At 50.2% G+C, this 13,393-nt stretch overlaps 1 protein-coding gene across 13 annotated transcripts in view; it reads left to right on the forward strand.

Moving 5' to 3' along the window:
* Window positions 1–262: 262 nt before the first annotated feature.
* The window catches only part of CSF2RA (colony stimulating factor 2 receptor subunit alpha), a 67,131-nt gene continuing 54,000 nt past the window's right edge, over window positions 263–13,393 (forward strand). For 3 of the 13 annotated variants that reach the window (XM_059884042.1, XM_059884041.1, XM_059884038.1), the window contains exon 1: window positions 11,603–12,267. In XM_059884042.1, the coding sequence (XP_059740025.1) occupies window positions 12,057–12,267 (211 nt within the window). In that variant the 5' untranslated portion in view covers window positions 11,603–12,056. The other 10 variants (XM_059884036.1, XM_059884037.1, XR_009493647.1 and 7 more) reach the window with 8 other exon arrangements.

A 13,393-nucleotide genomic window follows, 5' to 3' on the forward strand; every position in this document is an offset into this window, starting at 1 on the left:
CCATCGAGTCGGTGATGCCATCCAGCCATCTCACCCTCTGTTGTCCCCTTCTCCTCCTGCCCTCAATCTTTACCAGCATCAGGGTCTCTTCCAATGAGTCAGCTCTTCGCATCAGGTGGCCAGGGTACTGGAGCTGCAGCTTCAGCATCAGTCCTTCCAATGAAGGCTGTTGCCAGGACGGAATCTGGAAGTTTCGGCCACTAGGGGTCAGAAGCGCTCCTCGCAAACCCCGCGCCGGCGCGCATGCGTGCTCCGTCGCGTCCCGCTCTTTGTGACCCCCCCCCCCCACCCCGGTGGACTGGGCCCGCCGGGCTCCTCTGGCCGTGGTGGGGGTTCCAGGCGGGCATACTGGGGCTTGGGGCCATTTCTTCCTCCAGGACAGCTGGACTCCACAAAGAGAAACTGAAAGTGGAGCTGGGCAGCGGGGGTGCGGGGCGCTGGGGAGACAGAGGACGCAGAGATGTGAGCCTGGGCGGCGGGGGCCCGGGACCGCGGTCTAACACCCGGGAGACCCCGGGGTGACGAGATGATGGGCCAGGACTGTCTCCCCGGGGGGGCAGCTCAGAGGTGGCCGTGCCCACGAGGAGGCTCCCGGGGAGTGATCCTCCAGCACGAGACTAAGGCCTGGCCTCTGCGTCTGCAGGAGCTGCGGGTAAGGAGGTCGCATTGTGCATTTAATCCTTTTATTTCTGTGTGTATGTTTGGCTAAGGCTGGGTCTTCCCTGCTGCACGCTGGCTTTTCTCTAGTTGAGGCGAGCAGGGTGGGGTGGTGGGGGGGGGGTGCAGCCTCTTTGTTGGGGTGCGCGGGCTTCGCTGGGGTTCATGGAATGAGGGTTTTTTTCTTTTTGTTTCCTGAATCGGTGTCTCCTGCATCGGCAGGCGGATTCGTTACCACTGAGCCACCAGGGAAGCCCCAAGGAGGTCACGTTTTCCATTGGTTATCACTGAAGGTGCAGGTCCCAGGGGGGTTTTGTTTGGCGATTGCTTTTTCTCTTTTTTTTTTTTTTTGGCCACTTTGCAGCCTGTGGGATCTTAGTTCCCCGACCATGGATTGAACCTGTGCCCCTCACTGCGGTGGAAGCACAAGAGTCGTAACCCCTGGACCGCCTGGGACCTGCCATTGTTTGGGGGTTTCTGACTATGTGTCCAGAGGGTTCTCAGCACAAGCTAGGCAGTGGCCCCTGTCCTGGGCATCCTTCCCCATCTTCCTTCTGCCCAGCGTTTTACTCCAGGTGATCTCTGACTCTGTCTTCTCCTGGGGGTGGCTCGCTGCGTTTTCTGTAATGTTTTTATGTCATCTTTAATGTCTGTGTAGGCTCTTCTGTTCTTCCTGCAAACTAGGGCAGAAGGTGAGGAAGCAAGACTCTTACCTATTTTTTATTTTTGCGGTATGTATTCATTTGGCTGTGCCAAGCCTTAGCTGTGGCAGGCAGGCTCTTTGCTCTTTAGTTGCCACATGTGGGGTCTAGTCCCCTGAACCATGGATGGAACCCAGGCCCCCTGCACTGGGAGCTCAGCGTTTAAGCCTCTGGACCAGCGGGGAAGTCCCCACTCTTCCCTTTCCAAGAATGGTTCTTACTTATGTCTACTGAGCTTCAACTTTCTATCGATAATGTATTTTTTTTCAAATTGTTTTCCATCATACGTTATGACAAGATGTGAACGCATTTCCCTGTATTATAAGGGTAAATCCTTCAGTCGGTAAGGAATCTGCCTGCAATGCAGGAGACCTGGTTCGATCCCTGAGTGGGGAAGATCCCCTGGAAAAGGGAGAAGCTGCCCACTCCAGTATTCTTGCCTGAAGAATCCCAGAGGAGCCTGGCGGGCTACAGTCCATGGGGTCACAAAGAGTCAGACACTCCTGAGAGACTAGACCACCACCACCACAGGAGATATTGAATAGAAGTCCCCGTACTGTGCTTGTTGGTTATCTATTTTAGGTATGGTACTGTGTACACGTCCATCCCAATCTCATCATTTACCCCATCCCCCGCCCCACACTTGCATCTGCAAATCTGCACGTCTGTGAGTCTGTTTCAGAGATAATTTTGTGTCATCTTTTAGATTTCACATCCAAGTGATATCACGTGATGGTTTTCTTTGTCTGACTCACTTCCTTTCGCGTGATCCGCTCTAGGTCCACCTCTGTAGCTACAAAGGGCATTAGTTCATTCTTTTTCACGGCTGAGTAATATTCCATTGTGTGTATGGACTGCATCTTCTTTAATCCATTCCTCCGTTGATGAACATTGAGGTTGCTTCCGAGGATGGGTTTTTTTTTTTTTTTAATGCATTAGTTTAATTTTTTGACCGCGCTGGGTCTGTGTTGCAGTGTGCAGCTTCTCTCTGGGTGCAGCCCCCAGGCTCTAGAGAGCACATTCAGTACTTGGGGCATGTGTGTTTACTTGCTCTGGGGCATGTAGGATCTTCCCTGACCAGGGATTGAACCCATGTCCCCTGCTTTGGCAGGCGGTTTCTTTACCACTGAGCCACCAGGGAAGGCCTGAGTGTTAATTTTTTAAGAGTAGGTCTTACTTATGTCTTCTGACTTTAAACATTATATATATGCACATATATGTATATGTATCAGAGAAGGCAATGGCACCCCACTCCTATACTCTTGCCTGGAAAATCCCATGGACGGAGGAGCCTGGTGGGCTGCAGTCCATGGGGTTTCGAAGAGTTGGACACGACTGAGCGACTTCACTTTCACTTTTCACTTTCATGCATTGGAGAAGGAAATGGCAACCCACTGCAGTGTTCTTGCCTGGAGAGTCCCAGGGTTGGGGGAGCCTGGTGGGCTGCCGTCTATGGGGTCGCACAGAGTCGGACACGACTGAAGCGACTCAGCAGCAGCAGCAGCATATATATGTATATATAAATATTCCAGATTATTTTCCATCATAGGCTTCCTTGGTGGCTCACACAGTAAAGAGTCGGCCTGCCGGGGTCCAGCCCCGGTGGATCCAGGGAATTCGCAGCGGGGATGGCGTCGGTGACCAGGAAACAATAGATCAATTAAGCGGTAATTAAAGATGTAAAGAGTGGTTAAATAAGGATAGCTCAGTAGGAAAATTCAGTGAAGAAAAGAGGCTGAATAACTTGGTTTACATGGAAAGCCAATAAAATTTCAAGACCAGAAATTTGCGTCACCTACGTATGCCGCAGGCATCCTCCCATTCTCCTGAAGGAGAGGAGACACTAAGGCCTCCCCGGTCAGATCTTAGAAGCCCAGGCATAATTAGTAGCCTTGACAAGCCTCCAGGCTCCAGATGTGAATTCACCCAGAAGGTGAGAGAAAGAACGACATAAGGAGACCAGTCTTTCCAGGAACCGATCCCATTCTTTATTTTCCAGGGTCCGCTTTTATACACAGAGATGTAATACAAAAGTCACGCGGGGTCAGCAGTCCTGACTTTTATCAAAATCAGGTGCTTCATACAAATGTATACAGAGGTCTTAGGGGTGTTACATCATCTTCTGGCCAGGGGGCCTGCTGACAGTTTATGACCCTCGGCTTGTGACATCGGTCAGTCAACCAGAACACTTATTTCTCCAGGGGTGATTATTCTTAAAACAGACGCCACCTTCCGAAGGCGCCAGATAAAGTTACATTCTTATAGGGTGAGAGTGTAGTGGGTTTTAATTAAGGAAAGAATTTGCTTAGCCTAAGGTCTAACGTGATTAATATCAAAGGTTAATACTTATTTCTCCTATATGTAGTTATATTCATTAACGTGTATAAGGGCAGGGGATGTGGAGACTTAGCAGCAAACATTGGCTCAACAAATGAAAAAACCCTTCACCAGTACAATTTCTAATCAGCCCACTATACTATACTAATAGTTTTCTAACTTCCCTGAAGAACCTGTTTTTAGAAGGTTTAAAGCATCTCGTGCCTCTCACGGTTGGGAGGCTGTGAACAATCACATGTGGCTAGACAAACCTGTCAGGCAGGCTAGAGAACCTTCAGAGGAGTTTGTAGGTTGATACACTCCTGTCACGCCCAGGAATTATTATTAACTGGAGCTGTAAGTTAACTCTTTTTCAGAGAGAGGTGGTGGGGGACAGCCCCCCGTAAAGTCAGAGGTGTAGGTGAGAGCACAAAGCAGTAAAGTCGGCAGACTCTGGTTTTGGGGGTAGATGCTCGAGAATTTCCAGGGGGACTCCTGAGGCTCGATCCTGCCTTTACGTATGTCGAGCCTCCTTCCTCATGACCTTTGCCACGGGCGGAGTTCCTCACGCTGGCTCCCGGAATCTGCCTGCAACGTAGGAGACCCAGGTTCGATCCCTGGGTTGGGAAGATCCCCTGGAAAAGGAAATGGCAACCCACTCCAGTACTCTTGCCTAGAGAATCCCATGGATGGAGGAGCCTGGTGGGCTACATTCCATGGGGTTGCAAAGAGTCAGACACGACTGAGTGACTTCTCTTAAACGTTGTTACAAGATTTTAATATTGTTCCCTGTGCTATATAGTAAATCACTGCTTCTATATATTTTATATAAGGTATTGAGTATGGCGGAGAAGGCAATGGCACCCCACTCCAGTACTCTTGCCTGGAAAATCCCATGGACGGAGGAGCCTGGTGGGCTGCAGTCCGTGGGGTCGCTAAGAGTCGGACACGACTGAGTGACTTGCCTTTGACTTTTCACTTTCATGCATTGGAGAAGAAAATGGCAGCCCACTCCAGTGTTCTTGCCTGGAGAATCCCAGGGACGGGGGAGCCTGTTGGGCTGCCGTCTATGGGGTCGCACAGAGTCGGACACGACTGAAGCGACTTAGCAGCAGCAGCAGCAGCAGCATTGAGTATGGCTTCCTGTGCTGCACAGTAGGTCCTTCTGTTGTATCTATTTTGCATATAGCAGTGCGTATCTGTTAACTCCAGACTCCCAGTTTATCAACCCTTGGCCGACCACAAGTCTGTTCTGTATGTCTGAGTCTCTTTCTGCTTTGGAGATGAGTTCGTTTGTCTCTCACCCTCTTTTTTTATTCCACATATAAGCTATATCATACGACATTGGTCTTCTTCTGTCTGACTTAGTCCACTACTTTCATCATGTCTGGTTACATCCGTATTGCTGCCAGTGGCATCGTTTCGTTCTTTTTCACGGCTGAGTTAATACTCCATTGTATATATGGACCACGTCTTCTGCATCTACCCATCAGTCGATGGACTCCAAGGTTGCTTCCGAGTGGTTGTCGTTCTTGTTCAGTAGCTCGGTCGTGTCCGACTCTGCAACCCCAAGGACTGCAGCCCTCCAGGCTCCTCCGTCCATGGGATTCTCCAGGCAAGAATCCTGGAGTGGGTTGCCAGTCCCTTCTCCAGGGGGGATCTTCCCAACCCAGGGATCAAACTTGGGTCTGCCACATTGGCAGGCAGATTCTTTACCGCTGAGCCACCTGGGAATACTCCTCAACCATAAAAAAGAATGGAATAGGGCCATTTTCAGCATGAGGGATGGACCTAGAGGTTATCATACCGAGTGAAGTAAGTCAAAGACAGATATCATATGCTGTTGCTTATATGTGGCATCTAAAAAAAATGATACAAATAAATTTATTTATGAAACAGAAACAGGCTCACAGACTTAAAAAAAAAACCTTATGCTTGCCAACTTAGGGCTTCCTTGGTGGCTCAGATGGTAAAGAATCTGCCTGCAATATGGGAGACCTGGGTTCCATCCCTGGGTCGGGAAGATCCCCTGGAGGAGTGCATGGCAACCCAGTCCAGGATTCTGGCCAGGAGAATCCCATGGACAGAGGAGCCCGGTGAGCTACAGTCCATGGGGTCGCAAAGGGTCAGATATGACTGAGTGGCTAACACCTTCATTTCCTGTGGTTGCCAAAAGAGAATGAAGGGAAGGGATAGATTCAGTTCAGTTGCTCAGTCGTGTCTGACTGTTTGCGACCCCATGAATCACAGCACGCCAGGCCTCCCTGTCCATCACCAACTCCCGGAGTTCACTCAGACTCACGTCCATCGAGTCAGTGATGCCATCCAGCCATCTCATCCTGTTGTCCCCTTCTCCTCCTGCCCCCAATCCCTCCCAGCATCAGAGTCTTTTCCAATGAGTCAACTCTTCGTATGAGGTGGCCAAAGTACTGGAGTTTCAGCTTCAGCATCATTCCTTCCAAAGAAATCCCAGGACTGGTCTCCTTTAGGATGGACTGGTTGAGTCTCCTTGCAGTCCAAGGGACTCGCTAGAGTCTTCTCCAACACCACAGTTCAAAAGCATCAATTCTTCGGCACTTAGCCTTCTTCACAGTCCAACTCTCACATCCATACATGACCACTGGAAAAACCATAGCCTTGACTAGACGGACCTTTGTTGGCAAAGTAATGTCTCTGCTTTTGAATATGCTATCTAGGTTGGTCATAACTTTCCTTCCAAGGAGTAAGAGTCTTTTAATTACATGGCTGCAGTCACCATCTGCAGTGATAGATTAGGAGTTGGATATTCACAGATTCACACCACTATGTATGAAATAAATAAACTATAAGGGCCTACTCTATAGCACAGGGAACTCTATTCACCATCATGTAATAACCTATAGTGGAAATGAATCTGAAAAAAATACATGTGTGTGTATATATATATGTTACTGAATCACTTTGCTGTACAGCTAAAACTAATACAGTATCAGTAGTCAACTATACTTCAGTTGGGCTTCCCTGGTAGCTCAGATGGTAAATAGTCTGCCTCCGATGCGGGAAACCCAGGTTGGATCGCTGAATCGGGAAGATCCCCTGGAGAAGGAAATGGCCACCCACTCCAGTGGACAGAGGGGCCTGGTGGGCTACAGGGCATGGGGTCGCAAAGGGTCAGACACGACTGAGTGGCTAACACCTTCACTTCCTGTGGTTGCCAAAAGAGAATGAAGGGGAAGGGATAGATTAGGAGTTGGATATTCACAGAGTCACACTGCTGCTACTGCTGCTTGGACAGAGGAGCCTGGCAGGGGCCTACAGTCCACGAGGTTGCAGAGAGTTGGACGCGACTGATATTTTCACTTCACTTTGACACTCCAATTAAAAAACACTAAAATGGGGACTTCCCTGGCGATCCACTGGTTAAGCCTACAAGCTTCCACTTTAGGGGGTGAGGGGTTACAGGTTCCATTCCTGGTCGGGGGACTAAGATCTCGCAGTCCTCCTGTATGGCCAATAATAATAATAGATAAAATGAAACTTAAAGAAAAGAAAACAATACCAGCGCGGCCTTCCTGCTGCCTGAAGATCTTTGTCCTGGAGTCTGGGAGGAAGTGAAGGCGCTCTTGCCGAACCCCGCCCGCCCCCGCCTTGAGCGTGAGGCCCGGCTCAGCCCATCAGGAAGTTGAGAAACTGTGAGTTTGTTAGGAAATGTGTCTCCTCGTATCTGGTTTCCTTTCTGGGAAAATCGATGTTTTAACTTAGTGGGCTCCACCCTCCCCCCAAACGCTGGCTCACTGAGATCCTGCGGCCCACACCTCTGTTTTTCTCTGGAAGAGGCAATGATGACCCCTCTTGCCCATGACTCCTTTTCCTCTCTGACCCGGAGGAGAGTCTGGGAAGGGCGGAAATGTGGGATTCTGGCGGGTGAGGGGGTGGGGAGGAGCCTGTGTCAGCAGAAGGGGCACAGAGATGCTGTCAGCAAGTGCCTGCACGAGCTGGTCAGCCTCAGCCGCCAGGCGTCCGGGGCTGGACGAGTCTCTGATGGGGGGCGTCCTGGGCCCTGTGTGGGGTGTGGAGGAGTGTCCCTGGGCTCCCCCCACCGCACGCCAGGGGGACCCCCTGACCCCATCACTGTTACAGCCACAATGTCTCCAGACGTTGTTATATTTCCCCTAGGAGGGTAAAGTCCTCCCAGTCCGTGAACCACAGCCAGAGGTGCATACGTGGATGGATGGGTGGATGGATGGATAGATGGATGGACGGACAGATGGATGGATAGGTGGATGGATAGATAGATGTATCAGTGGATAGATAGATGGATGGGTGGATGGATGGATAGACGGATGGATAGATGGATGGATGGATAGATGGATGGATGAGTGGGTTGATGGATGGATGGATGAGATAGATGATGATGGACGGATGGATGATGGATAGATGATGGGTGGATGGATGATGGGTGGATGGATAGATGGTTGGATGGATGGACATATGGATGATGGATGGATGGATGCATTGATGGATGGATGATGGATGGATGGATGATGGATGGATAGATGGATGGATAGATGAGACGGATGATGGATAGATGGATGGATGGGTAGATGGATCATGGATAGAGATACATGGGTGGATCGGTAGATAGATGGATGAATGAATAGATAGATGGATGGATAGTTGGATAGATGGATGGATAGATAGAAGTATGGATAGATACATGGATGGATGGATACATGTATGTATGTATGGATGGATGGATAGATTTATCAGTGGATGGATAGATGGATGGGTGGATGGATGATAGACAGATGGATGGAGGGATAGAGGGCTGGCTGGATGGGTGGATGGATGGATGGATGGGTGGATGGATTGGTAGATAGATGGATGAATGAATGGACAGATAGATACTTGTATATATGTATGGATGGATGGATGGATGGGTACATGGATGAATGGATGAGTGGATGGATGGATGGATCGGTAGGTAGATGGATGGATGGATGAATGGATACGTACATATACATGATGCATAATAGGTAGATGATAGCATAATTATGCTAATCATAGAGAATGGAGATGGATAGAAAAACAGACGGAGAAATCGTTAGACAACAGACTGTCGTGCCTGCTCAGGGATCCTCAGCCTCAGCACTGCTGACACGCAGGGCTGGACGAGTCTCTGACGTGAGGAGTCCTGTGCACTACGGGGTGTGGAGCAGAAGCCAAGGCCAGTTAGACAAAAGATGTATTACAATGTAAGCAAATTTAAAAATATAAATGGATTAAAATTTTATCGTTTTAAAAAATATGCAATAACCAACAAGGATCTACTGTGTAATACAGGGTACTGTACTTTCGTTCGGATTCACATATATATATTCTTTTTTAGATTCTTTTCCATTATAGGTCATTACAAAGTTTTGCGTGTAGTACCCAGTGCTTCCCAGGTACTTTAGTGGAAAAAAACCCACCTGCTGATACAGGAGACATAAGAGACTCGGGTTCGATCCCTGGGTGGGGAAGACCCCCTGGAGGAGGGCGTGGCAACCCACTCCAGTGTTCCTGCCTGGAGAATCCCAGGGACAGAGGAGCCTGGCAGGCTACAGTCCAGGGGGTCGCAAAGAGTCAGACACGACTGAGAAAGTTAGCGTGCTTTCACGCACACACACACACGTGTATAAGTGAATCACTTTGCCGTACACCTTAAACTAACCCAACCCTGTATATGAACTCTACTTCAATGAAAAAAAATTTTTTTTTAACATGCAGATCAGAAAAGAGAAGTAAAACCATATCCCATCTGCAGACGGCTGTTACGGAAGGAAAATCTTGATGAGAATCCACTAAAAAAAAAATCTTAGAACTAGTACCCAGATTTGGCCTGGCAGCAGGGTATAAGATTCAGGCACAAAGACCCAAGTGCGGGGAACCGTCCAAAAAAAGAAATTCAGAAAACAATTCTATCTGCAGTAGCATCTGAAAGATGGAAATATGTCCATTTTTGTTGTTGCTCTGTTACTAAGTCTTTAATTTTTTTAAATTGGAGGCTAATTACAATATTGTATTGGTTTTGCCATATATCAAAATGAATCTGCCACAGGTATACATGTGTTCCCCATCCTGAACCCTCCTCCCTCCTCCCTCCCCATACCATCCCTCTGGTCATCCCAGTGCACTAGCCCCAAGCATCCAGTATCGTGCATCGAACCTGGACTAGCAACTCGTTTCACATATGATATTATACATATTTCAATGCCATTCTCCCAAATCATCCCACCCTCTCCCTCTCCCACAGAGTCCAAAAGACTGTTCTATACATCAGTGTCTCTTTTGCTGTCTCATATACAGGGTTATTGTTACCATCTTTCTAAATTCCATATATATGCATTAGTATACTGTATTGGTGTTTTTCTTTCTGGCTTACTTCACTCTGTATAATAGGCTCCAGTTTCATCCACCTCATTAGAACTGATTCAAATGTATTCTTTTTAATGTCTGGGTAATGTTCCATTGTGTATATGTACCACTGCTTTCTTATCCATTCGTCTGCCGATGGACATCTAGGTTGCTTCCATGTCCTGGCTATTGTAAACAGTGCTGGGATGAACATTGGGGTACACGTGTCTCTTTCAATTCTGGTTTCCTCGGTGTGTATGCCGAGCAGTGGGCATGATTGCTGGGTCATATGGCAGTTCTATTTCCAGTTTTTACGGAATCTCACAGTTAACCTTTAATAAAGGGTAAAAGGTATTCTGTGTGGTGGGGAGGGAAAGAAAAAAAACCCAAGCCTCAAATAGAGACAGTGAAGATGGGAACACGCGTGGGCTGTGTTAAAGGGACCGTCCACTGGCCACCTGTAAGTCGGTGGTCCCTGTGGAGGACTCTGTCCCCCAGGCCCTCTGCCCCGCCTTGCAAGCTCTCTGCACACTGTCCTGAAGGACTCTTGGCGCCACCCAGGACCAGGCGCCATCTCCTTTACTCTTGTTCGCCTTGTCTGCACACCCTGCTGGGAGGTCTGAGCTGGTCTGGGAACACGCCAGGGCGATGAAGACGAGAAAAATCACAGAAGGTGAAAACTGGACCTAGAGGGCAGGTCTCTGTGGGACCTTCAGTCACACAGACTGAAGGAGGGAGTCAGGACGAGAAACACAACTGTCGCGTCTTGACAGGTTTATGAGGAATCTAGAAAAATGGCAGAGATGCCCGTACTTGCGAAGCAGAAATAGACGCACGGACTCTGAGCAGGGAAGGAGGGGGTGGGACGAGTTGGGAAATTGAGATTGGCACGTATACACAGTTGAGGCGTGCCTGCTAAGTCGCTGCAGTCGTATCTGACTCTGTGTGACTCCACGGACTGTAGCCCGCCAGGCTCCTCTGTCCGTGGGATTCTCCCAGGCAAGAATACTGGAGTGGGTTGCCATGCCCTCCTCCAGGGCATGTTCCTGACACAGAGATCAAGCTTGTGTCTCTTAACTTCTCCTGCGTTGGCAGGCAGATTTTTTACCACTAGCGCCACCCGGGAAGCCCATCTTGATACTGATACTATGTAGCTAACAGATCCTTATACATGTTTACATATACAATAAATCGAGAGTATGCGTATTGATACTATGTGTATAGTAGATAATGAGTCAGAACCTGCTTTACAGCACAGGGGACTCTACTCAGGGCTCTGTGATAACCTAAATGGGAAGGAAATCCAATAACGAGGGGATACACGCATACTTATGCTGAAGCTCCAATCCTTTGGCCACCTGATGTGAAGTGCTGACTCGTTTGAAAAGACCCTGATGCTGGGAAAGATCGAAGGCGGGAGGAGAAGGGGACGACAGAGGATGAGATGGCTGCATGGCATCACCAACTCGATGGACGTGCGTTTGAGCAAACTCCGGGAGTTGGTGATGGACAGGGAGGCCTGGCGTGCTGCGGTCCATGGGGTCGCAAACATGACAACGACTGAACTGAACTGAGATAAGGGTACCAAGCTGGTACCGGATGTGAGTAGACTTGGGGAACCTTCTGGTCCAGTTCCTGGGAAGATGACCCTCTCCACATCTGTGATGAAAATGGTTGCTGAGGTGGGTTCAGTGGTAAAGAACCCTCCCACCAGTGCAGCAGACAGGGGTTTGATACCCCATCGGGGAAAAAAAATTCCACGTTCCATGGAGCAACTGAGCCCGTGCGTCACAGCTGCTGAAACCTGGGGGCCCTGGAGCCCACGCTGCGCAAGAGAAGCCACTGCAGTGAGAATCTTGTGTCCCACAGCTACGGAAAACAACCGCATGGTCAAAACATCAAAAAAAAGAAAAGGTCAGTGAGAACAGGCCACCTGGTCCCTGACCTGAGAAGATGTGGTGAAGCGTTTGGTCCAACTCTAAGAAGACGACCTTCTCCACGCGAGTGATGGGCGGGGGTGTGGAGGCCAGAGGACCCGCCTATCCCAGTTCCTCCTCGTGGCAGGCGTGGCAAGGGGAGGGAATCGAGGAGAAGAAAACAGGAACCCAGCTGACGGCGTCTGGTCGTGCCGTCCACGGGCCATCACTGTCGGGTGAGAAAGAGAGGCGTCGGGGCGGTCAGACGTGGAAGCCTGGCAGGAGAGCGATGGGGAACGCAGGTTGGCAGACCGGAGCGTGGGGCGTGTGTGTCGGAGGGGAGGGGTGTAACCCGGTCCCCCCTGACCCCCGGGGTCCTTGAAAGTGCCACTTCTCTGCTTCTGTTGCTGCCGTTGACGGTGGGTGCTCCAGGTGGGTCAGAACAAACGTGCTACTCTATCTGCTAAGTTACTTGAGTCGTGTGTCCGACTCTGCGACCCCGTGGACTGTAGCTCCCTCCCAAGCTTCTCCAGGATTCTCCAGGGGATTCTCTGGAGTGGGTGGCCATGCCATCCTCCAGGGCATCTTCCTGACCCAGGCGTCAACCTGGGTCTCCTGCACGGGCAGGCGGAGTCTGTAATGTTTGCACCGCCTGGGAAGCCTTTCGGATGCAGGGCGCCCAGGCAGACAGGGTGATGGATGAGGGGTGGCGTGTGGGCGCAGCGTTCTCAGGTCCGAATGCGCCCCCGGGGACTTGGCCAGGTTGGGGTGAAAGATTTCGGAGTTCCCCGGGCCAGCCCGTGCCTGTCGGGATTGGAACGAGACTTGGGTTTGCGAGCTGTGTGTGCTGCAGTGATGGGGGCCCGTCGCGGTTACGGGTGCTGCCTGGGACGCTGGCATGGCGTTTTGTGTGGCTCAGTTTGTAAAGAACCTGCCTGCAATGCAGGAGACCCTGGTTCGAGTCCTGGGTCGGGACGATCCGCTGGAGAAGGGATAGGCTACCCACTCCAGTATTCTGGCCTGGAGAATCCCATGGGCTGTATATGTATAGTCCACGGGGTCGCAGAGTCAGACACGACTGAGCGACTTTCACTCACGCTCTCCCTGGCTCGCCCAAAAGCAGGGTGAGCTCCACGCGCAAGGTCGTGCAAGGGTCCCCCTTGGACTGGCCTCCCGGTTACCCAGCCCCCTCCAGGGCGTGTCCTGAATCTGAAAGACGGTGTCGGGCCCTCCTACAGGGTTGTAAAACTGAAATCTTTAAATGGGGAAAGAAAGCGCGGCCTGGTGGTTACCAAAACAAGAAGAGAAAGCGGGCATAAAAAAGCAAGGGGTGACTCGATTCCATGTACAGGAAGCAAAGCCGCACAGGCGAGTCCACGGAGGCAGAAAGTGGGTTCGTGCTTGGGGGGGCTGGGGGACCAGAGGTGG

Source organism: Bos taurus, chromosome Y (genome assembly GCF_002263795.3).
Source record: "Bos taurus isolate L1 Dominette 01449 registration number 42190680 breed Hereford chromosome Y, ARS-UCD2.0, whole genome shotgun sequence".
Classification (NCBI taxonomy): Eukaryota; Metazoa; Chordata; class Mammalia; order Artiodactyla; family Bovidae; genus Bos; species Bos taurus.